General features: G+C 37.9%; 1 protein-coding gene across 14 annotated transcripts in view; it reads left to right on the forward strand.

Annotated features, from left to right (window-relative positions):
• Positions 1 to 27,275, forward strand: part of Mllt10 (MLLT10 histone lysine methyltransferase DOT1L cofactor) — a 151,724-nt gene that overhangs the window by 19,220 nt on the left and 105,229 nt on the right. For 7 of the 14 annotated variants that reach the window (XM_050152650.1, XM_050152648.1, XM_050152651.1 and 4 more), the window contains 2 exons: positions 14,233 to 14,287; positions 23,056 to 23,165. The exons of 1 other annotated variant lie outside the window; for it this stretch is intronic. In XM_050152650.1, coding sequence (XP_050008607.1) covers positions 14,233 to 14,287; positions 23,056 to 23,165 — 165 coding nt within the window. Of the gene's footprint in view, positions 1 to 3,890; positions 3,942 to 12,955; positions 13,143 to 14,232; positions 14,288 to 23,055; positions 23,166 to 27,275 lie in introns of those variants that run through there. 6 more of the 14 variants (XM_050152661.1, XM_050152662.1, XM_050152657.1 and 3 more) reach the window with 5 other exon arrangements.

The raw sequence follows: 27,275 nt of genomic DNA on the forward strand, positions 1-27,275 counted from the left end.
TTTTTTTTTTTTTTTTTTTTTTTTTTTTTTTTTTTTTGGTTTTTTGAGACAGGGTTTCTCTAATTTTGGTGCCTGTCCTAGAACTAGCTCTTGTAGACCAGGCTGGCCTCGAACTCAAAGAGATCTGCCTGCCTCTGCCTCCTGAGTACCGGGATTAAAAGCTTGCGCCAACACTGCCTAGCCCAGATCTGTGATCTATTTTATGTTAACTTTTTTCTTCTTCTGAGACAGGCTTTCTCTGTGTAGTCCTGGCTGTCCTGTAGAACTCTGTAGACCAGGGTGGCCTCAAATTCAGGAATCCCCTATCCGCCTCCTGTGTGATGGATTAAAGACATGTGCTACCTTGCCTGGCTCTTTTAAGTTAATTTTTATAGTCCATGGGTGTCTGGTACATTACATTTGAAACAGCTGTCGTTCCCTTTTTCTGCCTGTGCACTCTTCATACTTTACAGCTTATACCTTAGCCTTGTGTATTCTTGCAGATAACCTAACACTGAGTTCCAGCTCTTGATTTCTGAGCCTCTACCTCCAAGGTGCTAGGATAAACTCCATGCTGAACTTGTTTTGTTTTTTTTTTCCTTACTTTTTGAGACAAGATCTTTGCTTTTTTTTTTTTTTTCCCTTTCTTTTTGCTGTCTTGGAAGGAACTCTCTGTGTAGGTCAGTCCTGCCTCTGCCTCCAGAAATCTGGAATTAAAGGTGTGCCTAGTCAAGCTGAAACCTTTAAAATGCATACATTAAATGCTATACATTTCCCATTCAACTATGGGATAAGTCCCTTGAAAGTTTTGCCTATTTTCTCATTTGAATTTTAGTTTTAATTTTGTGATAATGTGACCTTTTTTACATTAAGGATTTTATGTTTCTGGTCTTGTATGATTTATCATGTTTTACGATTTTCCTTTTTGTTTGTTTTAAGATATGATTTCTCTGTGTAACAGTTCTGACTGTCCTGGAACTCAGAACCAGGCTGGCCTTCAATTCACTGAGATTCACCTGCCTCTGTTTCCCCGAGTGCTGAGATTAAAGTATGCAGTTTTTTGAGACAGGGTTTCCTCTGTGTAATCCCGACTGTTCTGGAATTTGATCGTAGACTAAGAGCTTGATCTGACTTTGGGAGATCACTCTGCCTCTGCCTCCTGGGATTAAAGGTATGCACCACCATACCTGACTGTTTTACCTTTCTTGATTTTGGTAGTTGATGTTTACTAGGGTGCCTTTTTATGTATAATTAAATATTTTTAGTTTTAATTACTTGTATGTATATATATGTGTTTGTATTTGCTGTATGCATACAGGTGGCTAAAGGACATTGGGTTCTTCAGAGCTAGGGTTAATGTGCCTGAACTGTGGTGTTCGGGTGCTAGGACTGGAGCCTGGGTACTCTCCAGTTCGTCTGTCTAGTGTTTTAAAAAACCTCTTTGCCATGGAGCCTTTTCTGGCCTGGAACCTGCCACATAAACCAAACTGTCCTCAAATTTACAGTGGCTTTCTTGATTCTGCCTACTCTGTGCTAGCTTTATAGATGTGAGCCAATATGCCTGAGGATACTTGAGTAATTTCCCCCTCTCCCCATAGGGTCTGTGTCTACAGTTGGTCTTATGTTTATAATTTTAACCAGATAAAAAAGGTTTACTATTCTATTTGTTTTTGTAACTCTGATTATAAATACATTTTTGTGTGTGTGTGTCATTGTAAAGCTAATTGAAGTTCACCCTTTGAAGTTCTTTCCCCTTTGTCTCACTCAGGTTATTGAAAATTACTTGGGGATTTGGGGAGATGGCTCAGCTGCTAAGTGTGTGTTGCATAAGCATAAGGATCTGGGTTTGGATTCCCAACACTCACATAAAAAGCCAAGAATGGTGGTACCAGCACAGAAAGGCAGAGTTAGGGATCTTTGTGATTTTCTAGTCAGATGGTCCAGCCAGTTGGGGAGCTCCAGGTTCAGTGAGAGACCATGTCTAGAAAAATAAAATGGAGGGTCATAGAGCAAAACATCTGATGCCAGCTTCTGGCTTATATGTTTACATGCATAGGTGTGTTCACCCTACACACATTTACAAACACATGCATATATTGCACCATGTACAATAAGCAAACATTGCTTGGTTTTATGTGCTGTGAATCAGTTTTTCCAGTTAAACCTTGTGATTCTCATGTTTACAATTTCATATTACTAATTTTTTTTGAAACAGGGTCTCAGGTAGTCAGGCTCATCCTGAATTCCTGGTCCTTCCCATTCAAGTGCTGAGATTATAGGCAGGTTGTAATATGGCTCAAATTTTAAATATTTTTTTCCCCACTCTGTTTTTTCAAGACAGGGTTTCTCTGTGTAACAGCCCTGGCTGTCCTGGAACTCTTTAGACCAGGCTGGCTGTGAACTCAGAGATCCACCTGCCTCTGTCTCCTGAGTGCTGGGATTAAAGGAGTGTGCCATCACTGCCTGGAAAATTTTTAAATCTTTTATGTTATTACTTGCTTGCTTCCTCTAGCTTTCTGCTTATTTAGTCATTATAGCTGTTTTTTTTCTTTTTTTTTAAACTACCTTTTTTATATTTATTATTTATTATGTATACAATATTCTGTCTGTCTGTATGTCTGCAGGCCAGAAGAGGGTACCAGATCTCATTACAGATGGTTATGAGCCACCATGTGGTTGCTGGGAATTGAACTCACGACCTTTGGAAGAGCAAGCAGTGGCTCTTAACCTCTGAGCCACCTCTTCCATCCCCTTATAAGTGTTTTAAAGGGCTTCTCTGGTAGTTTTCTGCATTTTATTACTGGTTTGATTAATTCTTATTTCACTACAGGGTAGCATGTCTTGCTTTTGTTTTGGTCTTATAAATTTTTCCTTGTGTTTTGTGTGTGTGTGCGCGCGCGTGCGCGCGCCTCTTTGGCCTGTTCAAGGGTGTTTGGATGTACATGTCATGGTGAGTGTGTGGAGGTAAGGGGACTACTTCCATCTTTGGGGTTAGTTCTGTCCTCCTCCCATGGGTTCCAGCTGTTAAATTCAGTTAATCAGGGTTGTCCTGCAAACACTTAACCTACCGAGCCATCTTTCCAGTCCTCACCTGTTTTCCTTAGCCCTCTGATGTGATGTTCTGACTTTTGGGATACTGTATTAGTTACTTTGTGTAATGCTGGACCTAGTTCCCCTCTGACTCTTCTGGCTTCAGATAGGCCTTACATGTAAATGTTGATTTGGTATTCAACTAAAAGTTCTAGAATGAGCCTTTGTAGATTTCTTCATTTCTCTCTCTCTCTCCAGCTCTCTACTCATTGCTGGTCTCCTTTGTGAGCTCTAGCCACCTTGGCTTCCTTGGACTCCCAGCTCCGTTTCCTCAACTTGGGGAGACCACAGGCCCTGTCTGGGTTCCTCCTCCCTGTTCCTCGGCCTGAAAACTCTCCCAAGGCAGTAAGCTGGGCACTTTGTGGCTTGTGTCATATGTTTCTTGTCTCCTAGGTATCATTGTCTTGTTTCTCGTCTAGTATCTTCAGTGCTATTATTTTACTCATTTTGTTAGGTTTTTATTATTTCATGTAAAAAAGCTAAATTGAGTTCCTTTTGTTCACTGCATCTTGATTGGAAGTCATGTCATTGTGATACTTTGGGTGTCATTGTGAGAAGTTGATATTGAGCATGTTGTGGTTTGTGTGTTGACCTAAGTTCTAAGTCTGCTCAGAGCTTTAGCTTCTTTAATTTCTCTATCCAGTTTGATTTGCATCGGTTTTTATGTGTTGGAGATACCGGTCTTTGTTAGAGAAATGTTTTATATATTATATATACTTCTTCAAATCTGTATGCTTTCACTTATTTATTTTCTTAATTGTACCCTTAAGCAAAAAATTTAAATCTGATGAAGTCTAATTTGTCAGTGTTTTCTTTTATAGTTGTTGCTTACTGTGAGCTAAGACACTTTGCCTAACCCCGAAGTCATGAAGGTAATTTCCTTTAAATTTTTTGTTTTTGCTAATTTATATTTAGGTCTGTGACACATTTCACATTTTTTTTTTGTAGGTTTCAGTTTTTGTATATGGCTATGCAGTTACTTTTGTCTGAAACCTTCTTTCACTGCATCACTTTTGTAGAACATGCTGTATAAGTGGGCCCTCTTTCAGAACTTTGCCTTCTTCAGTTGGTCTGTTCATCTAGCCTTATTTTTATCATGCTGTTCCAAATATTTGTAACTTATTATTTTTTTTTTTAAAGATAGGGTTTCTTAGTGTAACCCTGACTGCTCTGTACAACAGGCTAACCTTGAACTTAGATCTGCCTGCCTCTGCCTCCCAAGTGCTGGGATTCTAAATTTTTTTAGTATAAATTTTGAAGTTAAAATTGCAAGACTTTTAATCTTTTTATTTTCAAGAGTGCACAATCTAAATTCACATTGTATAAATATTAGCTTTTCTATTTCCTCCAAAACATCAAATGAGATGATACTTGGTTTGACTCTGTAGATAAGTGTTAGAATTGACATACGGAGTTTTGAATCCTTGTATCTATATCTGTATGTATGTATATATGTATGTATGTATCTTGGACATGCCCACCTAGAATTACAGTTGTGCATACGTTACCCCATTTTTCTTTTTCCTTTTAAAATATACCTGTGGACCAGTCTGGCCTTGAACTCATGAGAGATCTGTTTGCCTTTGCTTCCTGCTCAACTCTATTTTCCTTTTGATTTTCTTATATTGTGTATATATGTGTGTGTGGAGGTCAGAGCACAATTTGTGGGAGTCTTTTTGTTCCTTTCACTCTGTAGGTCTTGGGGATCAGACTCAGGTTATTAGGTTTGTCAGCAAGCAACTTTACCTGTTCAGTCATTTCACAGCCTTGGCCCTATTTTTAAAAATCTTTTTATGTGGTGGTTTTAAAACTTAGTCTGTGTTTGTGTTTTTGAGACAGGGTTTCCTCTGTGTAGTAGTCCTGGCTGTCTATTGGAACTCAGTCTGTAATCCAAGCTTGCCTCAAACTCAGAAATCTGCCTGCCTCTGCTTCCCAAGCTCCTGGTATAAAGGTGTGCGCCTTCGCTGCCGCCGCCACTACCACCGCCCCACTGCCACCTGACTCCTTTTAAAGGTAACCCAAGCTGGCCTTGAATTTTCAGTCCAAAGTGCTAGGATTAATGGCTACATTTTTGCAATCATTTTGAGTGTTGAGTTACTGATGTATCTATATATCACTATTGCCTAGCTAAAGTGGCACTATTCTAAATATTTTTAGAATTGATTTTTATTTTTAATTTTTGGAGACGTAGTCTTCCTTTATATCCCTGGCTGGACTGAAACTCACATAGAATAGGCTGGCCTCAAACTCGAGAGCTTTGTTTCTCTGCCTCCTGAGTGCTGGGATTAAAGGCTTGTGGCACCATGCCCAGCATATTGGCTTTTTTTTTTTTTAAAGATTTATTTATCTGCCTGTTTATTTACTATTTATTTATTGTGTGTGCAGTGTTCTGCCTTCATGTATGCTTGTACAACAGATGCTTGCATCTCATTACAGACGGTTGTGAGCCACCATGTGGTTGCTGGGAATTGAACTCAGTGCTCTTAACCTCTGAGCCACCTCTCCAATCCCGTTGTTAACTTTTTATTAATGATCTTTATCATATTGTTTTCAGGTACAAGTTTTTATTATTTAAATTGTATGAACAAATAAGGACATAAACTGCCATTGAAAAGATCTTTACATTTACCAGTCACTTGAAGAAGGGAGAGGTAGGCCATGTCACAATGTCACCTTCAGTGGTGCTGGGGGTTGGTCATGTGGCAGAGGGAGGGAAGAGGGAAGCCTGAAGGAATGAATGAGTTGGTCTATACTTGTTTCTGGGGTGCCTTAGGTTGGGGGGAATACAATGGCCTAGACTTAGGTAAGTTAAGAAGGTTAAGGTATGGGCTCTTGGTTTACACATGAAAGCTCATACTATCTCAGGAATTAGCTAGCTCTGGCAAGGACAGTCTCTTCAGAATAAGTATTAAAAATATTACAGGTGCTGGTGCTTAGCATTTGTAAAAGTTTGGATTTGACCTCTAGTACTGTGAAAACAAAAATCAAACCCAAAATGAAAAACATAGTTGGGTGTAAAGTAATTATTTGAGACTGGAGGACTGTAATGAGTTATCTGAGAATTTGTATTGTAAATGGATGTTGAGTTTTTCTTAAACTGCTTATATTGAGATGATGTATTTAAAATACTTGAATTTGAGCTAGGGACGTCTCGGGACCTGAATCCCTGCAGACCTGAACCCTCTCCTCCCCCTTGCCCATTTGCTATATAACAGCTTCCAAGGAATAATAAACTGCTTGATCAGAAAAAAAAAACCTTGAATTTGATAAACATTTTTAAATGTTGTACTAATCTTGTATTCATTGGATATAATACTTGTTTCTAATCTCTATTATGGTGTAGGATTCAAATCGTTAATATTAGACCTTTTCACATTTATGTACATCAGGATTTTTACAATTTTTGTAGTAATTTGCTAGATAGTGATGTTATTGGCTTTGTTTTATTATTGTTTGAATTTTGCCCTTTTGGGACAGAGTGTAATATAGCTCAGGCTGACCTGGATCTACTTTTTTAATTTTTAAGATTTGTTTTTTGTATGTGTATGTTTATCTGCATGTATGTCTGTGTACCACTTGTGTGCTAGGTGCCTGCAGAGTTATAGATGGTTGTTGATCGTCAAGCGCAGGGAATTTAACTTTGGTCCTCTAGAAGTACAGCAGTTCTATTAATTTCAGGGCCATCTCTTCAGTTCTGTCCCTCTCTATTCCCCCAATTAATAATGCTCCTGTTCTCTCAAGTTCTAGGAGTACAGGGCTTTATCACCAGATTTATTGGTTATTGGTGGAGTCTCCTCCCCGTCCCTCCCTCCCTCCCTCCCTCCCTCCCTCCCTCCCTCCCTCCCTCCCTCCTTCCGTTTATTTGAGACTGGTTTTTCTGTGTAATCCTGACTCTTCTGGAACTTGCTCTGTAGACCAGGCTGTCCTTGAACTCAGAGACCCTTCTGTCTCCCGGTACTGGAAATGAAGACATTTGCCCCTGCACTTGATTGTGTATTTTGAATTTTGAGATAAGATTTTACTGTGGAGTTCTAGCTGGTCTAGAACTTGCTATGTATACCAAACTGGCTTTGGACTTGTGATAATCTTTCTGTATGTCTCCCAAGTGGTGGGATAATAGGTTTGTAACATCATATCCTTTTTATGCCTAAAAAAAAGGGTTTGCAATTATTAACAAATGATCAATCCACTTTGCTTTTAGACTTCCCTGCCTGATTATCTTTTTTTGTTCTGTCCTTCCACTTTGTTATTCTTTTTCTTTCAACTTATAAAGAGACCATTTATTTGTTTGCTTGCTTATTTGTGAGTGTGTAAGTCGAAGAGCAACTGTGGTAGTTGGTTTTCTCCATTGTGTGGATTCTGAGGATAGCAAGCACCTTTACCCTCCTAGCCGTCTTGCTAGCTTTAGTTTGTTCTTTCACCCTTTCTTTTAGGTGGGATCCTATATCACAAATTTTATGTATTTCTAGTGTAGTCAACAAATATAATAAATGATTTAATTTCATTGTTGTCTTGAGTAGGTAGGTGGTGGTACATGCCTGTAATGTACTCTGAAGGCAGAGACAGGGAAATTGCTCTAAGTTTCAGGCCAGCTTGGTCTAGATAGTAGGCAGGTTCTGAGCTAGCCAGAGCTGCATAATGAGACTCTGTCTTAAAACAATTTTGTTTTAAATACATCTTACTTTATTGATTTATTTATAAGGTCTTTGGTGAGTGTATCATGTTCATCTAAAAAGTACATGTTTTATACTATGGCTAAAATTATCTATGTCTTTGTGTATGTATGGAAGCCAGAGATTAACATTGTGTGTATTTCTCAGTAGCTTTCCACCTTGCTTTTTAAGATAGAGTCCCTCAGTAAACTTTCTTTTTTGATAGTCAACTTGGTTGGGTAACATATCCCAGAGATCCTTTTATCTTAGCTTTTTCAGTGTTGGGAATTACAGGTGAGAGCCCCCAATAGTTGGGATTAAAGGAATGCGCCACCACTGCCTGGCCTCTGAGCCATTTTTTTAAAAAAAAATGTAATTTAGGCTTATAATTAACTTAAATTCATTTTAGAATTGTTTTTCTTTTTAGAATGACTTTAATAATATACAATTAATATGAGTTCAAACATTTGAAGTATGTAATTTCTGAATTTTTGTTCATTGTTACGTGTTGTGCACGTGTGTCTGAGCTGCCGAGACTTGATGCTAGGCGTCTTAAGAAGTTTACTTGAAGCCGGGCGGTGGTGGCGCATGCCTTTAACCCAGCACTCGGGAGGCAGAGGCAGGCGGATCTCTGTGAGTTCGAGGCCAGCCTGGTCTACAAGAGCTAGTTCCAGGACAGGCTCCAAAACCACAGAGAAACCCTGTCTTGAAAAACCAAAAAAAAAAAAAAAAAAATTTACTTGATTTTTGAGTCTCACTATATAGCTCTGAATGTCCTGGAACTCACTATGTAGACCCAGACTGGCTTTGAATTCAGAGATTTGCCTCTTGAGTGTTGGTATTAAAGGTGTGAACCACCCCACACACCACATCTCCAGTGTCTGCTAGTAATCACCCAGGATCCCTTTCCCCAGGACTGGGATTCTAGGCTTGTGCTGTCGTGTCCAACTAGTTTCACATGGATACATGGAAGGCAAGCAATTTACTGAGAAATTCATCTCCCAACCTCATTTTTTTAAAACATTTTTTTTAGAATTTATTTAACTTATATGCATTGGTGTGAAGGTGTCTGGAACTAGAGTTACAGACAGTTGTGAGCTGCCATGTGGGTGCTGAAAATTGAACCAGGGTCCTCTGGAAGAGCAGCCAGTGCTTTTAACCACTGAGCCATCTCTCCAGCCCCTCATTTTTTCTTTTAATTACATCTGTCTGTCTTTCCGTCAATCTCTTATCTGTCCCTTACCTACCTGTCTACCTGTCTATCTAGTCTGTCTGTTATTAATCCCAATAGTGACAAAAAGACCACTACCACAGTTTAATGCTGGGTTTATGGGCTCTGGCCAGGTTCATGCCCAGATTATATAGTTTGTAGGTGAGGGTTGTTGATGTGTCTTCCACAAGGTGGGTTTGTGCCCAAGTATGATCAAAAGCTGGAATATTTACGAGGGGGCTTGGGTTGCTGGTGGCCACAGGGAAAGGAGTTGCAACAGTTGCCAAGAATTCAGAACTGGGCTTTTTGCACCTTTTCTTTTTTGCAGATTCTTGGAGAGGGAGAGAGACAGAAATGGATGGGGCTTTCTAGATCATGCAGGGGTGAGCTAGAGGTTCCAACTGAACAAGAAGTACCTTTACTGCTGAGCTATCTTGTGGGCCCAGTTGGTTTAATAGTATTGTTGTCATTGTTATTTGTATTTTTGTTTGTTTGTTTGCTTGTTTTTGTTTTTTCGAGGTGATTTCTCTGTATATCTCTGGTTGTCTTGGAACTTGCTCTGTAGACCAGGCTGGCCTCAAAGTCAGATTGAACTGCCTCTGCCTCTGAGTGCTGGAATTATAAAGGCATGTACCACTATCGCCTGGCTGTTTGTATGTTTGTAATTGTGTGTTGCACACATGTTTTGGTGCTTCCATAACAAGCATGTGGAAATCAGAGGACAAGTTTGTGGAGTTCTGGTTTTTCATGTTTACATGGTTTCTGGAGATAAAACTCAGCTCACCGGGCTTCCTAAGGCATCTTCTTGCTAGCCTTTCCCCCTCATTTTTACAAAGTTTGTTTTTTGATGATGAATTCTTCTTGCTATTTTAATGTTAGTTGTTTCTGACACAAACTATCTGACAGAAAGTCGGGTGATTGTGGTGTATGCTTTTAATTCCAGTACTTGGGAGGCCGAGGCAGGTGGATCTCAGTGAGTTCCTGGCCAGTCTGCTCTACAAAGTAAGTTCCAGGACAGCAAGGGCTGTTACACAGAGAAATCCTACTTGAAAGATGAAAGAAAAGAAAAAAAAATTGACAGAAGGGGAAGGGTCAGGATTATTGGCTAACTAACTCATATATATTCCATTTTATCCAGGCCTCCAGTAGCCCAGTAGTGTGGCTCCTTTGAGAATCCTTACCTGATAGATACTCCCATAAATGTGCTGAGTCTCCTGGGTGATTGGCCATTATATTTCTTCCCATATCAATTGGATATATAAATATATAATTCTGTGTTGACAGTGAAAAACTATTACATTTTTCTTTTCTTTCAATACTTTGTCACATTTATATTTTAGGTCTTTCTCTCTTTTCTGTTTTACTGTTGAGACAGGCTTTTGTTTTGGTAGCCCTTGCTGGCATAGAGTGTGCTTTGTAGAGTAGGCTGGCCTTGAATTTGTGACCATTTGTCCATTTGTCTGGGCCTTTTCAGCCTGGCACTTGAGCCTCCTTTTTTGTTCCTGAGTTCTCTGAGCATCCATAATTCTGCCCTTGCCCCACCCCCCCCAACACACACACACTTCACTGTTTAGCCTTGGCTGTCCTGGAACTCGCTTTGTAAACCAGAGTGAACTTGAACTCACTGAGAACCTCCTGCCTTGGCCTACTGAGTGCTGGGATTAAAAGTGTGCACCACCACTGCCCGGCTACTTCGGTTTTTTTTTTTTTTTTTTGTCGTCGTGTTGTTGTTCTTGTTTTCCTCCTTTTGGTAGTCTTCAGTGCTGGGTTTTACAGTGCTGAACAATGAAACCCAGAGTTTTACACACACTAGGCAGGTTTTCTACAACTAAATTACATACCTAGCTTTGTTTTAAGTTTTGAGACAGGATCTCTATAGCAGAGGCTGGTCTTTAAATCCCTACAGTTGTGGCCAGCTTGAACTTGGCTCATTCCTCCTGACTCTTGTGTCCTCTGTGCTACCAGGCCAGGCTTTATTGTTGGTTTTTTCTTTCTCTGAGCCTTGTGAAAGGTAGGTATTCTTTCTACCATTAAGGTACACCTCTAGCCCCATTCAGTTACTTATAGCTTCTTTTCCTTTATTGATAGTTTCCATTTCATTTATTACAGATACATTTTCATTCTATTTCATATGTATCTTATTTATTTAATTTAGAGTCTCATTATATATCATGTGGCCTGGAACTTGACATGGAGAGCAGGTTGGCCTCAGATGCACAGAGATTTTGAGATCTGTCTGCCTTCATATATATATATTTTAAAACTCTTCTGCTATCTCCAAAGTCTGGGTAATCTTGGAGTTGACATTTGTTGACTTGCTTTTGTTTTGATAATGGTTAACCTTCTTTCTGGTTCTTTACAGGTCAAGTAATATAGATCATCTCACAAACATTATATTTTGTTGAAAAGTCCATGCTCTGTTGTATTCCTTTGAAGGGACTGGTAGTTTTAGTTGAGTAGAATCTTTATCTAGTCGTTACCTAGCACCTCATCAAGCATGCCTACAATTCTAGCACTAGAAGGTAGAGACAGAAGGATCAGAATTTCAAGATATTCCACATAGGAATTTGTACAAGACTCTGTCTTAAAAAAAATAAAATTGATACTTTAATATCTTTTTGTGTGTATGTATGTGTATTTGTGTGTAGAAGTTCAGGCATATACATACCATGATGCATATATAGAAGTTGAGGACAAGCTTGAATTGTGGTGTGAGTCCTCACTATTCATCTTGTTGTTTGTTGCAGGGTCTCTTGTTTCAAACTGTACACCAGACTTGCTAGCCAATAAACTGCTTTCCCTCACCCATCTAGCTAGCTGTAGAGCACTGGAGGTTACCCATACTCTTTACTTTGTTGAGCTGTGCATAGGTTTTGGGGATCTGAGCTTATATCACTTGTTGGCAAGCACTTTACTCATTGAGCTGTTCTCAACAGCCCTGAAATTGAAAAATTTAAAATTAGAGGTAGTTGATTGTTTGAATTCAAGCCACCTTGTATTATTTCAAAAATCTATTTAAATCTCATTTTGTTTTTATGTCTGTCTCTTCTTTCCTTAGCTGGGCTAATGGCTTGCCCTGTGTATGTGTGGTGTAAAGTCAACAAAAGATTTGGGTTGGTTTTATAACTGTAAAAGTAGGTTCTTTCTCTTCATTTTGCCCTGTTTGGGATTCAAATCTACTTTCTGGACACCAAAGTTGCTCTGAACCTTCTGTTGTGGTTCTTAGGTATTATAACTACAGGAGCCTGAAGGGTTGACTATGTCTTGTCTTCAGGGTGAACACAATGATGTGTTCTCCATTCTTTCCAAGTTTTCACTTAGCATGGATTCTAGATGCTTTCTTTTCTGCTATGCATTTCATTAAGGTAGCAGTTACTTGTGTTCTCCAGAACTTACAGTTGTCATCTTTATTATGGATTTGTCCTCTCACAAGCTTACCACTTTCAGAAGTCTAAATTTATTTGTTGTAGGTATTTAAAATGTATGATATAGTTCAGTTGATTGTAATTACTTTCCTTTATTTTTTCTTGATAATTTTTGAGATAGGCTTTTATGTATCCCAGGCCAGATTTACTATGTAGCTGATGATAATCTGAATTTCTCTTGCCTCCTTAAGTGCTGGTGTTACAGTTGAGGTCTACCACACCTGGCTGAGTACAGTCTGTCACCTTTAAAAAAAACTTTGTTGTCAGCCTAGATAGGGTCTCACTAGGTAGTTAGTACTAGTTTGCCTTGAACTCAAGAAAGCAGTCAAGCATTCGTGGTTCACGCCTTTAATCCCAGCACCCAGGAGGCAGAGGCAGGAGATGGAGGCCTGTTGGGCCTACAGAGCGAGTTCAAACCCACCATCTCGCCAAACCAACAAAAAAAACAAAAAAGAAGTCAGTTTGCCTCTGCCTTCAGTTTGCCTCTGCCTCCCAAGTGTGCATCACTATGCTAGGCAAACTGGGTCCTTTTTTTTTTTAAATGTATTTTAAGATTTCCTTTTATTTATTGTGTATCTGTGTGTATATCATTTGTGTGTGAGTGTGCATGTTTGTACATGAAGAGGCCAGAAGAGAATGTCAGATCCCCTGGAACAGAAGAAACCTTTGTGAGTCACCTGATGTGGGTGCCAGACCTAGCTTGGATTCTCTGGAAGAGCAGCACTGGCCATCTCTCCAGAGTCCTCAAGCTGATTCTTCCCTGTATTAGAAACCAAAGTGACCTAGGTAAATGTCACAGTCTTGTTTCTTTTCATTTGTTTTGTTTTTAAATGTTTTCTCACTGTAGCCTTGAACATTGTAGTCCTGCTTCAGCCTTCTGAGTGCTGCGATAACTGGTTTGTCCTACCATACCCAGTTTGTTTTTTCTTTTTTTTCCTCCAAGGAGGTCTTGTTTTCTGGGGTGGTCTCAAACTCCTGGACTTACCTTCATTCTACAACATCCCAAGTATCCTGGTACTCTCAATATATGCTACCACATCCACCTTTGTTTTTATTAATATAAAATTCAGGATTCTGCTTGCTTGTTTTGAGAAACTATCTCATTATATAGTCTATGCTGTTCTGGAACTCTTTCTAGCCCAGGATGGCTTCAATTCATGGCAGTACTGTTATCTAGATTTCCCAGTTGTTGGGATGACAGGCATGTAAAACTGAAAAACGGAGGTGGGCAGATTTTCCCTCTTTTGGGTTTTTTTTTAAGACAGGACTTCTCTGTGCAGTGGTTCTGGCTGTCCTAGAACTCACCCTGGCCTCGAACTCAGTTGAGATCCTCCTGCCTCTGCCTCCCGGTTGCTGGGATTAAAATCATGTGCTATCACTGCCCAGTTATGGGGCCAGAGTTTCAAAGTATACTTTTAAAGAAGTTGTTAATCTTGTATTATAAGGAAAATCATAATTATTTTGGGGGACGGAGAGATGGCTTGGCAGTCTGTAAAAGCATTTGCTCCTTTTGTAGAGTATCTGGATTAAGTTTCCAGTAACCACATGATAGGTCACAGTCTTCCATAGTTTTAATATCAGGGAATCTGGTACCCTCTTCTGGCCTCTATGGATACTTGCATATAGGCAACATGCATGCTTGCATACATATTTGCAGAGCACACAAACGTAACATAAAAAATGAATCTTTATAAAACAAGGTATTTTCAGCAAATATTATTTTGTGAGAAGTGTTCTGGAATTTTCTTGGTGGCAATGAATAGAGATGCTACTCTATTTGTTAGTTTTGAAGTTATAGGAAAGATGGTTTTGGTGATCTGAAAAAAAGCTTCATTGCCTTTTCCTTTTTTTTTTATTTTTAATTTTCTTTAAATAGAGATGTGAGCTGTGTCCCCATAAAGATGGAGCTTTAAAAAGAACAGATAATGGGGGTAAGTACAGTCTTTCAAAAAATATTGAAAATTAATATGGTATAGTACTTAAAAATTTGGTAATTCATACTATTTTATCAAACTAAATATTGTTACTAAAATATTAATGATGATGTAATTAATTAATTGGAGACAAGGTCTCACTATGTGATCTAGGTTAACCTGAGTTCCCTATCTTCTTGTTTCATTGTTCCATGTTCTGGGATTGTAAATGGGCACAGTTATGTGTAGTTGAACTCATTTTCTCTATTCATACAGTTTGTCTTCATTATGTACTGGCTGTTTCATGTAGAATCATCTACATTCTTCTACTGGAAATATTGATTTATTTTATCTTTTGAGACAGGGTTTACTATATTCTCTGCTGTCCTGGAACTCTCTATGTATGTAGACCAGGCTGGCTCTGAACTCAGAGATCTGCCTGTCTTTCCCTCCCAAGTGTTGAGATTGAAGGTGTGTGCCACCACACATGGTTTGGTTTTTGTTGTTGCCTTTTAAGATGGCCTCACTACTACGTCTCACTTAGGTTCTGGGGTTACAGGACCAACCATTCTCACCGAGTATTCTTACTAGTGTATTATTCCTAAGTCCTGGGTACCAACTTCATCAGGCAAGGAATTCTTTCATGCGGATTCTGAGCATTTTCTCTTCTGAAGATTCATAATCTGAAGCACTGTTAAAATCTAACATCTTTTGAACATTGGTTTCAGATTTTGGGTTTTTGGATTAGTAATACTTAGCTGGTTAAAAAAATCAATGCAAATATTCAGAAAGCTAAATCTCCCTTATATTCCAGTTACAAGCATTTTGGATGACAATTACCCTGTATTTATTTTGCATCTTTACTTTGAGTTATCTTTCCCTGAGAAGTTTGTCTGGTTTTTCTTTTCCCTGTCTTCTTTTTCTTGTCCTCTCTTGTTCTTTATTTCCTTGTGTATAGTTTAGGACTTGGCGCTTTCTGTGTAACTCAGCCTGGCCTAGATGTGTGGCAGTTCCCCTACCTCTGCCTCATGAGTTCTAGGATTATAGGAATGTTCTACATGCCTAGATTAAAGTACTTCTTCCTTTATATATCAGTACCATTCTTAACTATGTAGATGCGTGCTTGTTAAACTATGAAAATTAAGTGACTGATACATAAGTATAAAGATAGGTTTTCTTTTTTTTCTGTTGAGATGGTCATATACTTGTTCTCCTTTCTTTTGATAGGAATTACACTGGTTTGATTTTGAAAGTAAAATCAGCCAATTTTCTTAAAGTAAATAATATGAGATTTATTTGGTTAATATTTTGTTCAAGATAATGGTTTTTGGGGAGTAAAAAAATAAAAAATGTTAGCGTTTTTTCATAAGTGGTTAAGCAGGGATTTCTTTTACAGGTTTTGGCAGTAATGTTATAATAGTTTTATAATACAATGGGAATACTCTCGAGGTATTTCAGTAAAATTGGAATTTTATAATCTGGAAATTTTTGGTAGAAATAGCTGAGAAATATATCCTGAGTTTTCTCAAGGTTATAAATTTGCATAATTGCTTTTAGTGATTAAAGAATTTAAAATGTTCTATTTTGTTGGTTGGTTTTGTTTGTAAATTTTGGCAATTTATTTCTTTAGTTTTAAAACTATTGTCAAAAGTTGATTTTTTTTTTAACTTTTTAGATATGGTCATATACTGGTTAAGTTCTGAGAAATGTGTCATAGGTGCTTTCTTATTTAGTGAACATCGGAGTGTATTTACATAAACCTAGACATATAACTTACTATACACCTAAGTTATATGATATAGCTTTTTGCCTCAAGGTTACAAACACACATATTTCTATAATGCTGAATAACACAGGCATAACATAGTGGTAAGTTATCAATCCAAATACTGAAAGGGTATAATAAATACCTGCCTGATATAGAAGGTACTGTGTAGGCATGAGTTTGTGAGAATTGAAGCTGTCCAGTGGCAAGAGAATATGATGATGTAGGACAGCAAGGTATTCTTTCTTGGTTTTTGAGATGGGGTGTTTTTTGTTTCTTAATGTTGTCCTGGCTACCCTAGAACTTACTCTGTAGACCAGCTATCATTGAACTTCTCTGCCTCCTGAGCTCTGGGAGCTGGGATTATCATTCACTACCATTGTCTGCCCCACCCTCTTTTTTTGAGACAGGGTTTCCCGGTTTTATAGCTTGTCTTGGAACTTACTCTGTAGACCAGGTTGACCTGGAACTCACAGAGATCCACCTGCTTTGCCTCTGAGTGCTGGGATTAAAATCCTACACCACCATATCCAGCTACTGTAGCATTTTTACATTATAGTTTTTCATTGTTTTCATTTATTGACTCTTTTGTAATAACATAATCTTAAAACGTCATAGAAGTATCTAGAATATTTCCTATAAATGACATTGTTATGTTCCCAAAAAATACTTGTTTATTCAAAAAAAAAAAAGGATTTTACTATGTATCCTTTAGTTGACCTTGAACTCTGTATATATGCCAGGCCTGCCTCAAACTTGGAGAGATCCTCTTGCCTCTTCCTTCCAAGTGCTGGGACTGAAGATGTGTGCTATCACGAATCCATCCTATATGATCTTCTTTAAAAAAATCTTTTAAGTTTTGTTAGAAAATTAGGCAGAAAAAAAAAGAGAAAATTAGGCAGAAGCAGCTCCCATTATTGTCCTTGTTCTGCATAAGATCAGGCATATCAGAACCACTGTTTCCTATCTTAACCTAACATCTCCTTGAAAAGTCTTCAGGGAAGTCTTATTCATGGGCTGAGTCTGTAGCGTGGTGATAGTGTGTGCTAGCATGTGCAAGGAACTGAATTTAATCTCCAGTACTGCAAAAAAACAAAAACCGTTGTCACCAAAAACCATGCAGAGCTATTAGAATTTACAGTAGCAGTACATTTTAGAATATTCCCTTAAGGACCTGACTTTATAGTTGGCATATTTTGCTTTTAAAATCAAATAGGAGACATAAGAATTAAAATACTTAAAGCAGAGCATACACATTAGCCAGTAGCATAATTCCTTATTACCACTATTTAATATTGTATATACACATAGTTGTATGTATGTGGATGGCGTATTGAATGCTAGCGTAGTAAGTTTATTCAGCCTAACATCACTATAAACATGTTAATAATGCAGTACACGGGGATGTGTAATAGATGTGTAATTTTAGAAGGCACTGGAATAATTTGCCTTCTTAGTAATCTTTTGGGAATATGGTTGTATATATGGAGTGTCTGTCATTGATCAAAATGTTGTTAGAGTATGCCTGACTGTATTCTGAGCTGAAAATACAGTTAGTAGTCTTAAACTTCCGAACATTGTCATTTGTCAACCCAGTTCTGTTGAGTTCTGTCTGTTTACTTGTCACATTGGTTTTGGCTTACTGGAAGAATATGGTACCACATGTTACTAGCCTAGAAGAATTGCCATATCCAAACTTGAAGTTGTCTCTACTGAATATTTTTTGAGTTTTGTTTCATTGTAGAGTTCAAAACTTACAAGCCAAGCCATTACAAATTGTAGGCTGTGTATTTTTGACTTAGCATCTTGTTTTATGTTGAATAGCTTCTCAGTGCTTTAAAACGATGATAGCTTTTCCTTGGCATGTAACTGATCATTATATGTCTCCTTTTGCACTCGTTGAAGGTTTTTGAGACTCTTGAATTATATATTCATATGTTTTATGAAATCGTAGAAATTTGGAGCCATTATTTCCCTACACAGTCCCATCCATCGTTCTTTCTCCTCTACTCATGAAAATTCTTTTATTAATACATGTACACAGTATTGTGTCTTAAAGGTATTTTACCTACACTTTTGTGTTTTTTCTCCTCTCCTTCAGTGTTCATCAAATGATATTATCAGTTGATTTATCTTTAATTTTACTTTTTCCCCTGTTGACACTGCTTGTTCATTTCCTGGCCACCCAGACCCAAAATAATCACACAGTAACTGTATTAATTGAAACACTGTTTGGCCTATTAGCTCATGCATATTCCTGGCTAACTCATAACTTAAATTACCCATTTCTATTCATCTGTGTATTGCCATGTGGTTGTGACCTACGTCAGGCGTCTGTCTCCTGTGATGGTTACATGGCTCTCCCTGACTCTGCCTACTCTCTCGCTACATCTCTGTTCAGATTTCCTGCCTGGCTTTACTCTGTTAAGTCATTGGCTGAAAGCAGCTTTTTTATTAACCAGTGGCAATAATACATATTCACAGCGTGCAGAGGGGAACCCACATTATCCCCTTCTATTTGCTTGTGTTTGCTGTTGGCATTGTTGTAATATTTTTATTTTCATTTTTATAAAATTTCAAGATTTTTGTTTGGTTCTTTTTAATAACTTTCTTCGGTATGTAACTATTGGGCATGTGTAAGATAGAAACTCTTCTGTGAATAAGCCATACTTAAAAAAAATTGGGGTTTTGTGTATGCACACAACTGTGTATACATGTGTACCTGTGTGTGTACCTGTAAAGCCTAAAGGTTCTATAACTCATTGATTGGCTATACTGACTGGCTAGCAACTCTCTCTCCTGTCTGCTTTCCAGCAGAATACTTGGCTTTTTATGTGGGTTCTGGGGGTCTGAATTGAAAGTCTTACGTTTACACAGCAAGCACTTTACCTGCTGAACTGTCTCCACAGCCCCCCCCCCCCCCCCGTGCCTCCCCATTTTTCCTTACTAACTCTGTAGCTTATTTTAGAATGTATGTATGTATTGTATTGGGCTGTATAACTGAGTTGTAGGGTGCTTGCTTAGCATGCTTTGAGGTATATCCTCTAAAGCATTGCAAAACCAAGCCAGGTGGTGACATTGCACACGCATATGCGCACACCTTTAATCCGAGCACTCAGGAGACAGAGGCAAGAGGGTCTCTGAGTTCGAGGCCAGCCTGGTCTATAGAGGGGGTTCTAGGACAGCCAGGGCTAGGTAGGATTTGAAATCCTGTCTTGAAAAACAAACAAACAAAAAAACAAGAGAGAGAGAGAGAGAGAGAGAGAGAGAGAGAGAGAGAGAGAGAGAGAGAGACACATTGCAAAACCACAAACTAGATATAATTGAATGTTATAGTGGGTTAACTCTGGAGTAATGGTCCACCTTTCCTTTAGGGGTTTAGTTTTTATTGTTTATAGTGTTCTAAAACTTTTATTTTTAGAGACTTGTAGATTATTTTTGTTATATAATTGCTGGAGACTCTTCAGTTAATGTTTTGATGATGATTTCCTTGACCATTTAGTATTGGTTAGTGAGAAAAAGCAGCACTGTCTGTGTTGCATTCTTTCTGTGATGTTTCATTCTGTTCACCACTCTGCCTTATCCCCTTACTTCCCGTTTTTATCATACATAGACTCTAGCTAGAGGTAAAAATTGAGGGCTATCTCAGTTCTTTTTAGATCAGTGGCTCTCTCAGGCTGTGGGTTGCAACTTCTTTGGCAACTCTCTAGTTTAAAAGTCCTTACATTATGATTTATAACAGCAAAATTACAGTTACAAAGTAGCAGTGAAAATAATTTTATGGTTGGGGATCATCACGACATGAGGATCTGTATTAAAGGGTCACGGGCTAGAAAGGTGAAGGTGAATTCAGCTCAGCAGCTCTTTCTCTAGTTTTTCCTCCTGGACTGTTGGATACTCAGTGTGTGCTTCAACTGTAATCTTTTCTTCCAGGCATCAGTGGGTTGTTGCCTTTTGTTGAAAGGGCTACTTTCTCTTCTGAATGATCGCTGAGAGAGCAGAAGGACAGGCAGGACTCAGTCCCTGGTTCGCTTTCAGACACTCTGGAGCACTCTGGAGCAGTGACAGACACAATTCTTTGTACATAAAACTTTACGCTGGTTCTTTTGCCTTTTGAGGCCAGAGTCTACACTGGAAACTCTAGCTGTGTATTTAAGACCCCTGAGCCTAAAACATTCGTATGCTAAGGGAACGAAAGGTGTCAAAGAGCTATTGCCTTTTCCTTAGTTGAGTAGGTACTTGGTTGCCACAAACCTTTCACTGTTTTCTAGAGTTGTGTAAGAGAGTTGAACAATTCCTATGTAATTGTCATTGTTTCTAGTACAGAATCTACCCTTGTACCTGTCTCTTCTACCATATTTTCTTGGTATAAATTATATATATTGCATTCTATGTGTATGTGTGCATACACAAATATTTATATATGTACAGTCTTGTGGCCTAGGCTACTGTTCTTTCTACTTTAACCCTTTATTGCTGGGATTATCACTGTGAATGTCCCACCATGCTTTACCCCTTTAACTGTTTGTAAGCTTTGTTCTGAAATACGGTTAAGGTTTTGGGAAACAAATCTTAAATTTGTAGATTAGTTTTTTTTTTTTAAAAAGATTTATTTATTTATTTATTATGTATACAACATTCTGCCTCGATGTATGCCCGAATGCCAGAGCAGGGCACCAGATCTCCGTACAGATGGTTGTGAGCCACCATGTGGTTGCTGGGAATTGAACTCAGGACCTTTGGAAGAACAGTCAGTGCTCTTAACCTCTGAGCCACCTCTCCAGCCCTGTAGATTAGTTTTTGTCAGTGTTGATCTAGGGGATTTATTCCATACCATTTAGGCAATAATTCATTAGTTTTGGTTTCTTTTACCCTTCCTTCATTTTTGTAGGCTTGTTCACACCTCCATCTTTCATATTTGGGCCACTTCACCTGGCAGTGTTGTTGTTTTTAAAGATTTATTTATGTGCCTGTGTGTTTTGCTTCAAGTATGAATGTGAACCGTGTGCATGCCTGGTGCCTTCAGAGCCAGAAGAAGGTATCTAATCCCAGGAGTTAACAGTTGTGACCTGTCATGTGAGTTCTAGGAATTGAACCAGGGTCCTCTCTAAGATCAGCAAACATTCTTAACCACTTGAACCATGGCTCCAGCCTTTGTGCCCTCCCCTCCCCTGCCCTCCCCTCCCCTCCCCCCCTGGTTTTTTCTTTTTTGTTTGTTTTGGGGTCAGTCTCATTGTATAGCCCTGGCTGACCTTAACTCAGAGATCTGCCTGCCTTTGCTGGCCATCTGCTAGGATTAAAGATGTGCACCACCACACCATGCCTGCTTCTTTTCATCTCTTCTCCCCCCCCCCCCCCGCCCCCCTCCACCCTCCACAAGATAGGGTTTCCCTGTGTAACAGTCCTAGCTGTCCTGGAACTTGCTTTATAGACTAGTCTGGTCTTGAACTCACATAGATCCCCCTGCCTCTGCTTCCTAAATGCTGGGATTAAAGGTGTGCACCACTACAGCCTGGCATATTTTTTTTAATATAAGCCCTTATTTTTATAGATAGTATCTACACATCTCTTCCTCCCCCACCACCAATTCAAGCTTCCTTTTGGAATAATTTTTCCTTTTTGAGGGAAATGATGCTTCCCTTTGGTGTTTGATAGTACTTTTGGCTTTGTTTGGTGGTTTTTTTTTTTTTTTTTTTTGGCACCTTTTTCATGAGCAACCTTGTGATCTTTATATGTGTTTGACCATAATAAACATACTAATATTCTGATAACTCCAAATTGTAGATTTGATTTTGTTTCCACTGGATTTGTGCTATCTTACTTTAATGTGTTCAGTGCTTTTTATTCTAGAAGTTCTTATTAACAAATTATAGTCATTATTTGTGACTTGATTATGAAATGTTAGCCTTTTCCTTCAGAGGAGATGCATATTTATTTGTTTGATGCAGATGGTGCTTGTTTAGGATTGCTTTGTTCAAAGTTTAGAGTTTAAGATGATTAAAGCCTAGGTGTGATCTTTCCGAGGTCTGTAGTATATCTGATTTTTAATCCTAGCTTCTAGTCTTCCAGTATTACTACTTCTCTTTGTCTGTGACCTCACCTTCCTGGAATTTCACCCTTTTTTTCAGTTTTATAGTAATTCTTAACCATAACATTGTCTCTTTAGCCTCAGCTAAATTAATTAAAAGAAACTTTAATATCAACTGGTAACATTTCAGATAAAGATTTAAAATAGAAAAATTACACCCGTCCTATGAACATTCAAAATATTGACAAAATATAAAAACTAATACTGATAGATTTAAGGTTATTACAATTAAGAGTATTAAAATCCTTCCTCTTGTTTATTTCCTTGATGATGAGAATGGAACCAACTCTTACCCTTGTGCAGACTAAGGCAAGTTCTCTGCCTTTGAACTATCCAACCTTTCAAGACTTGAAGCTTTAAGCTATTTAAAGCTATAAATTATTTATTGCATAAATGAGAATGGAACCTAGAGCTTACAGATGAATCAGGGGCGCTACTAACTGTTGAGTTATACAGCGTTATTTATGCGTTTGCTTTTGGCTTTTTAAAATAGTCTTAACTTGGCAGTAGTCTGATCTTCAACTCACTGTGTAGATTGACTGACCTGGAAGTGGAGAAACACCTTTTGATGTAGTTTCAAAGTGTTCAGAATGCTGGGAATCATCATACCTGTTTTCTTCAAATGAAAGTGGGTTTCAGAAAGTAGTGTTAATCTGAATTTAGTCTGCCCTTAAGTAACAATGTCAGCACTTGAATACATAAGTGCTCCCTTTGTTTACGTTCAGTGCATAACAGATGCAGCCATGATTAGGAACCTTTTCATCGCAGTGAGCGGGGACAATTATTACATAAATAATGCAGCAGCTAGATTTTTTATTACGGTTTTGTTATGAATTTGCTTAAATAGTAATTTTAAGAGATCTTTTAAGACAGATAGTAATTTTATTTTTGATAAAATTTGAAGAATGACATTATGTATGTATTTATTTTTAGGTTGGGCTCATGTGGTTTGTGCCCTCTATATTCCAGAGGTACAATTTGCCAATGTCTCTACAATGGAGCCAATCGTTTTACAGTCTGTCCCACATGATCGTTATAATAAGGTACAGTGATGTCATCTGAATGTTGTTTGCATTTTTGGTTTTGAAACTAGGAGATAGAAAAGAGGTGGGTTTTAGTTTTTATTTTTAAATTTTTGTTTGTTATTTTTTTTCCCCCTTAAAAAACTAAAGATCTCCCTTTAACTTCATAAAGATTTGGAGAAAAATAGTTACCGTCTTAGGCTACAGTAGTAAAATAAGCTCACAAGAGTGTAAAAGTCATAAACCTGCGTCATGTCATCTTTTATTCTAATCTAGGCGTTTATTAATGTTTTCAGGACATTTCGGTCACTCAGTACACATTTGTCCTTGAAAATTTACCAACCTCTTGCCTTATCAAATGTTAAGGTTTGAATTAGTCATTAGTTTTCTGTCATTAATCCCAAGTATTTGGGACATTGAGGCAGGAGGATGAGTTGAGCCCAGGAGTTGAGGGTCTAGGGTAATATTTGAGACCTTAACCATTTGCTTTATCTCTTCCTAATTTTGTGCATCCCCGCCCCCGCCACACTCACACTCATTCACATACACTGTGGTTTGATGCTGCTGCCACACTCAAGGCTTTTCTGCTGTCCACTGCCGGTAGACAGTTACTGTGTGTGTAAAAGAAGGTACATGTTGCATCTGTGGAAGAATGTCATAGTCAATTTTAAGATTTCAGATACTTTAATAATCTTCAGATTAAGTAATTGGTATTTATTTAAAACATTTGGAAAAAATAAATCTTATTCAAACCTTTTGTTGACTTTTTGTGTATCTCACAAGTGCTTATAAAATATTTAGATCATATTACTATTTCCTCTACTTTTGAAATTTAATAATGCTGAGTATATTTTTACATCAATAAATGTCATAATTTTTCTGGCTCCTTAGTCTGTAGTACAGAATAGATTTAGTCAGCTGTAGATCAGCTCCTCATAGAAGGGCCTCTTGTGGTGTCTGGGTTCATACTGTTGGGATCCATGTGAAAGGGTCTGAGTGTTCTGGAAGTTTCATTATTGTGTGGCATTTTTCTCTGCAATGCAATTTCTAGTTCTTAAATAATTACCATGTTGAGTTGAGGCTATGTTGACATTAAAAGTGCTGTTGTATTTAAGTTCTTTTTTCAGAGGTTTTCCAGGTTGATTAATTGACTTTGTTTTATTACAACATTTTTTTCTTCAAGGTGTTTTGTGTTTTTTTTTCTGGAGGTTTGTTTTGCTTATTTTGTTTGGTGGAGACAGGCTCTCTTGTATCCCAGTAGGCTTCAGACTTGCTAAAAGTAAGGTAGGTGTGTATGTGTTTGTGTGTGTTTGTGTGTGTGTGTGTGTGTGTGTGTGTGTGAGAGAGAGAGAGAGAGAGAGAGAGAGAGAGAGAGAGAGAGAGAGAGAGAGAGAGAGAGACCGACCTTGAATTTGTCATCTTCCTGTTTCTACTTCCAGAGGGTTGGATTACAGGTGTGTGGTATATGTAAATGTGCTGTATGTGTGTGTGTGCAGGTGTGTGTCAGGGAGTCAGAAGAAGGCATTGACTGTTCTCATGTTTTCCACATTGTTGACTGAGACAGGGTCTCTCACTGATCTTGAAGCTTGAAGTGTTTTCTTTCCCCCCCTCTTTTGCCTAGGCTGGTAGCAGTAAGCCCCAACAATCCTCTCTCTTTTTTCTGTAGTGCTGGGGTTAAAAGGTGTGTGTGGTACCTCACCTTGCTTGTTACATTTATGCTAGGATCTGAATTCAGATCTTAATGGGTTACATTGCAGGCACTCCTAACCACTGACATGCCTCTCAAACTTGCATTGCTTAGTACCTTTAAAATTAATGTAAAAACCTGTTTTCCTTACAAATTTTGAAATAAAGGTTTATATATAAGCTGTGGGAATAGTATAGAGTTCCTCCTCTGTTATTCCAAACTATATATTCCTATAAGGATGGGCGTACTTGGGCTAGAAAAGCTCAGGGGTAGAGCATCTCCTACTATATGCCAGGTCCTGAGTTCAGTGTCTAGCACTACAAAATAGAGAATGAAGGATGGTACTCATACATCTATAACATAACTATCAAAATCAGGATTCATTCATGTTTTCTCATTTTTCCCATAAATTGTTTGATGCAAAAATAGCAGAAGTTTTGTTTGTTTTATCTTTTAATCTCAGTAGTAACTTAATCTTTCTTTGACTTTTGTCAGTTTGATACTTTAGAATATTGTAGTTTTTATTTTGTAGCATATCATTCTATTTGGACTTGTCCAGTTTGGTGGTTGCATTTTTGAAAAGAATGCCACACAAATGATTTTATGCTTTTATTGCATCTGATTCCAATTTTTTTCATACCTTATAATCTTTATCATCATTAGTTTCATCATTAGTTAAGGTGATGTCTGTTAAGTTTCTCTACTAGTAGATTGATTTTATTCCCTTTATAATCATTAGTCACTTTGTGGGAAATTAATTTGTATGTAAACATCTTTTGTATGCCTTCTGCCTTTTACTCATTTTGGCATCCATAACTATTTCTTTTTTGTTTTAATTTAAGATTATTATGTATACAGTGTTATGCCTGTATGTATGCCTGCAAGCCAGAAGAGGGCACCAGATCTCGTATTACAGGTGGTTTTGAAACACCACGTGGTTGCTGGGAATTGAATTCAGGACCTTTGGAAGAGAGTAGCCAGTGCTTGTAACCTCTAAGCTATCTATTTCTCCAGGCCCCCACAACTACTTCTTAACTTATTATTATGATTCATGGCTAATTCTGTATTTTTTTTTTTTTAGTTTGCATTCTGCTATAACAAAAAGTACAGTTATAGTATGGACTTAAATGTGGTGCTGTCATATTTTGTTTTCAGAGAGTCAATGAATAGTAGGTTATTCTCATTTGAAATGTAGCTAAGTATGAGTTCAAACCTCATTAAAAGATAGTTATTTGATTAGTTACTATTATTTATGTGTATGTGCCTGCTTGTATGTACACCATATATGTGCTGGTGCTCATGGAGGCCAGAACAGTGTGTTGGATATTCTGGTTAGCTGGTTGATGTGGCCACTGGGAACTGAACCTAAGTCCTTTGCAAGAATAGCGAGTGTTCTTAAGTAAGCTTGAATGTCTGATCCTTCTGCATCTTTCCCAAATGTTGAAATAACAGGACGTATTACCATGCCTGTTTGTTTGACTCTGGTGAATCAGACTCGGGTTCTTGTTATAGTAAACAAGCACTTTGCCACCCAAGCCATAGTCCTGTATGTTTCTGAAATAGTTCCTGCTCTGTTATCTTCATTTACTTTGATGTTCGTGCTATGTTGCAGCTTGACTGATGGTATCTCTTTAATCTGCCTCCTTAGTCTCTTGACTCGTTTCTTTCGTTCTGTGAGCATTTTCTTTTCACCACAGCATTGTATTGTGGTTCATCTCGATTCATGGGTAGTCTAGTACTACTAGAATTAATTTACTCTAAGGAGCTAGTTTTTCTTTTACATGAGAATGATAGTTAGAGACCAATGTATACATTAAAATACTTATTATTCTTAGGGCATTTTTGGTCTTAGGTTTTTTCAGTTGTTATAGTTAGAAAATAGAGACATGTTTATTAGCACTTAAATGCAAATTTGCATGTATTAATTCTACATCATATATGTTAAAAACTGTGAGTCCATAGTAGCTGAATTCTGATGCAGTATTTGGATATACCTTTGAACATATTGATATGTTCTGTATCAGTGTCTATATATATTGGTAGTTCATAAACTCAATGACTTTACCAAATGTAATCTAGAAGATCTAGGCTCATTATCATTATTTCTTGTCATACTTATGGCTTGTTTCAATCTAAAGATAAATGACTTCCTTAATCTTTAGTAATTTATTTCTTTTTTTCTATATGAACAGATCCTTATTGTATCATAGCCTCATTCAGGCCCACTTCTTCCTGCCCTGCATGGCAGTTCTTTTCTTCCTCTTCAGGGTTTGGCAGCTTCACTCCACTGCTGCCTACTTCCCCTTTGTGGTTGATTTTTCCCTTGTTCTGATGTCTCACTCACTCCTAGCCTGCTTGCTTGCTTGCTTGCTTGCTCATTTATTTATTTATTTATTTATTTATTTATTTATTTATTTATTTATTTATTTATTTATTTATTTATT

The sequence above is a fragment of the Alexandromys fortis genome, unplaced genomic scaffold (assembly GCF_014885135.2).
Source record: "Alexandromys fortis isolate MF-2015 unplaced genomic scaffold, M_Fortis_MF-2015_v1.1 scaffold_54, whole genome shotgun sequence".
Classification (NCBI taxonomy): Eukaryota; Metazoa; Chordata; class Mammalia; order Rodentia; family Cricetidae; genus Alexandromys; species Alexandromys fortis.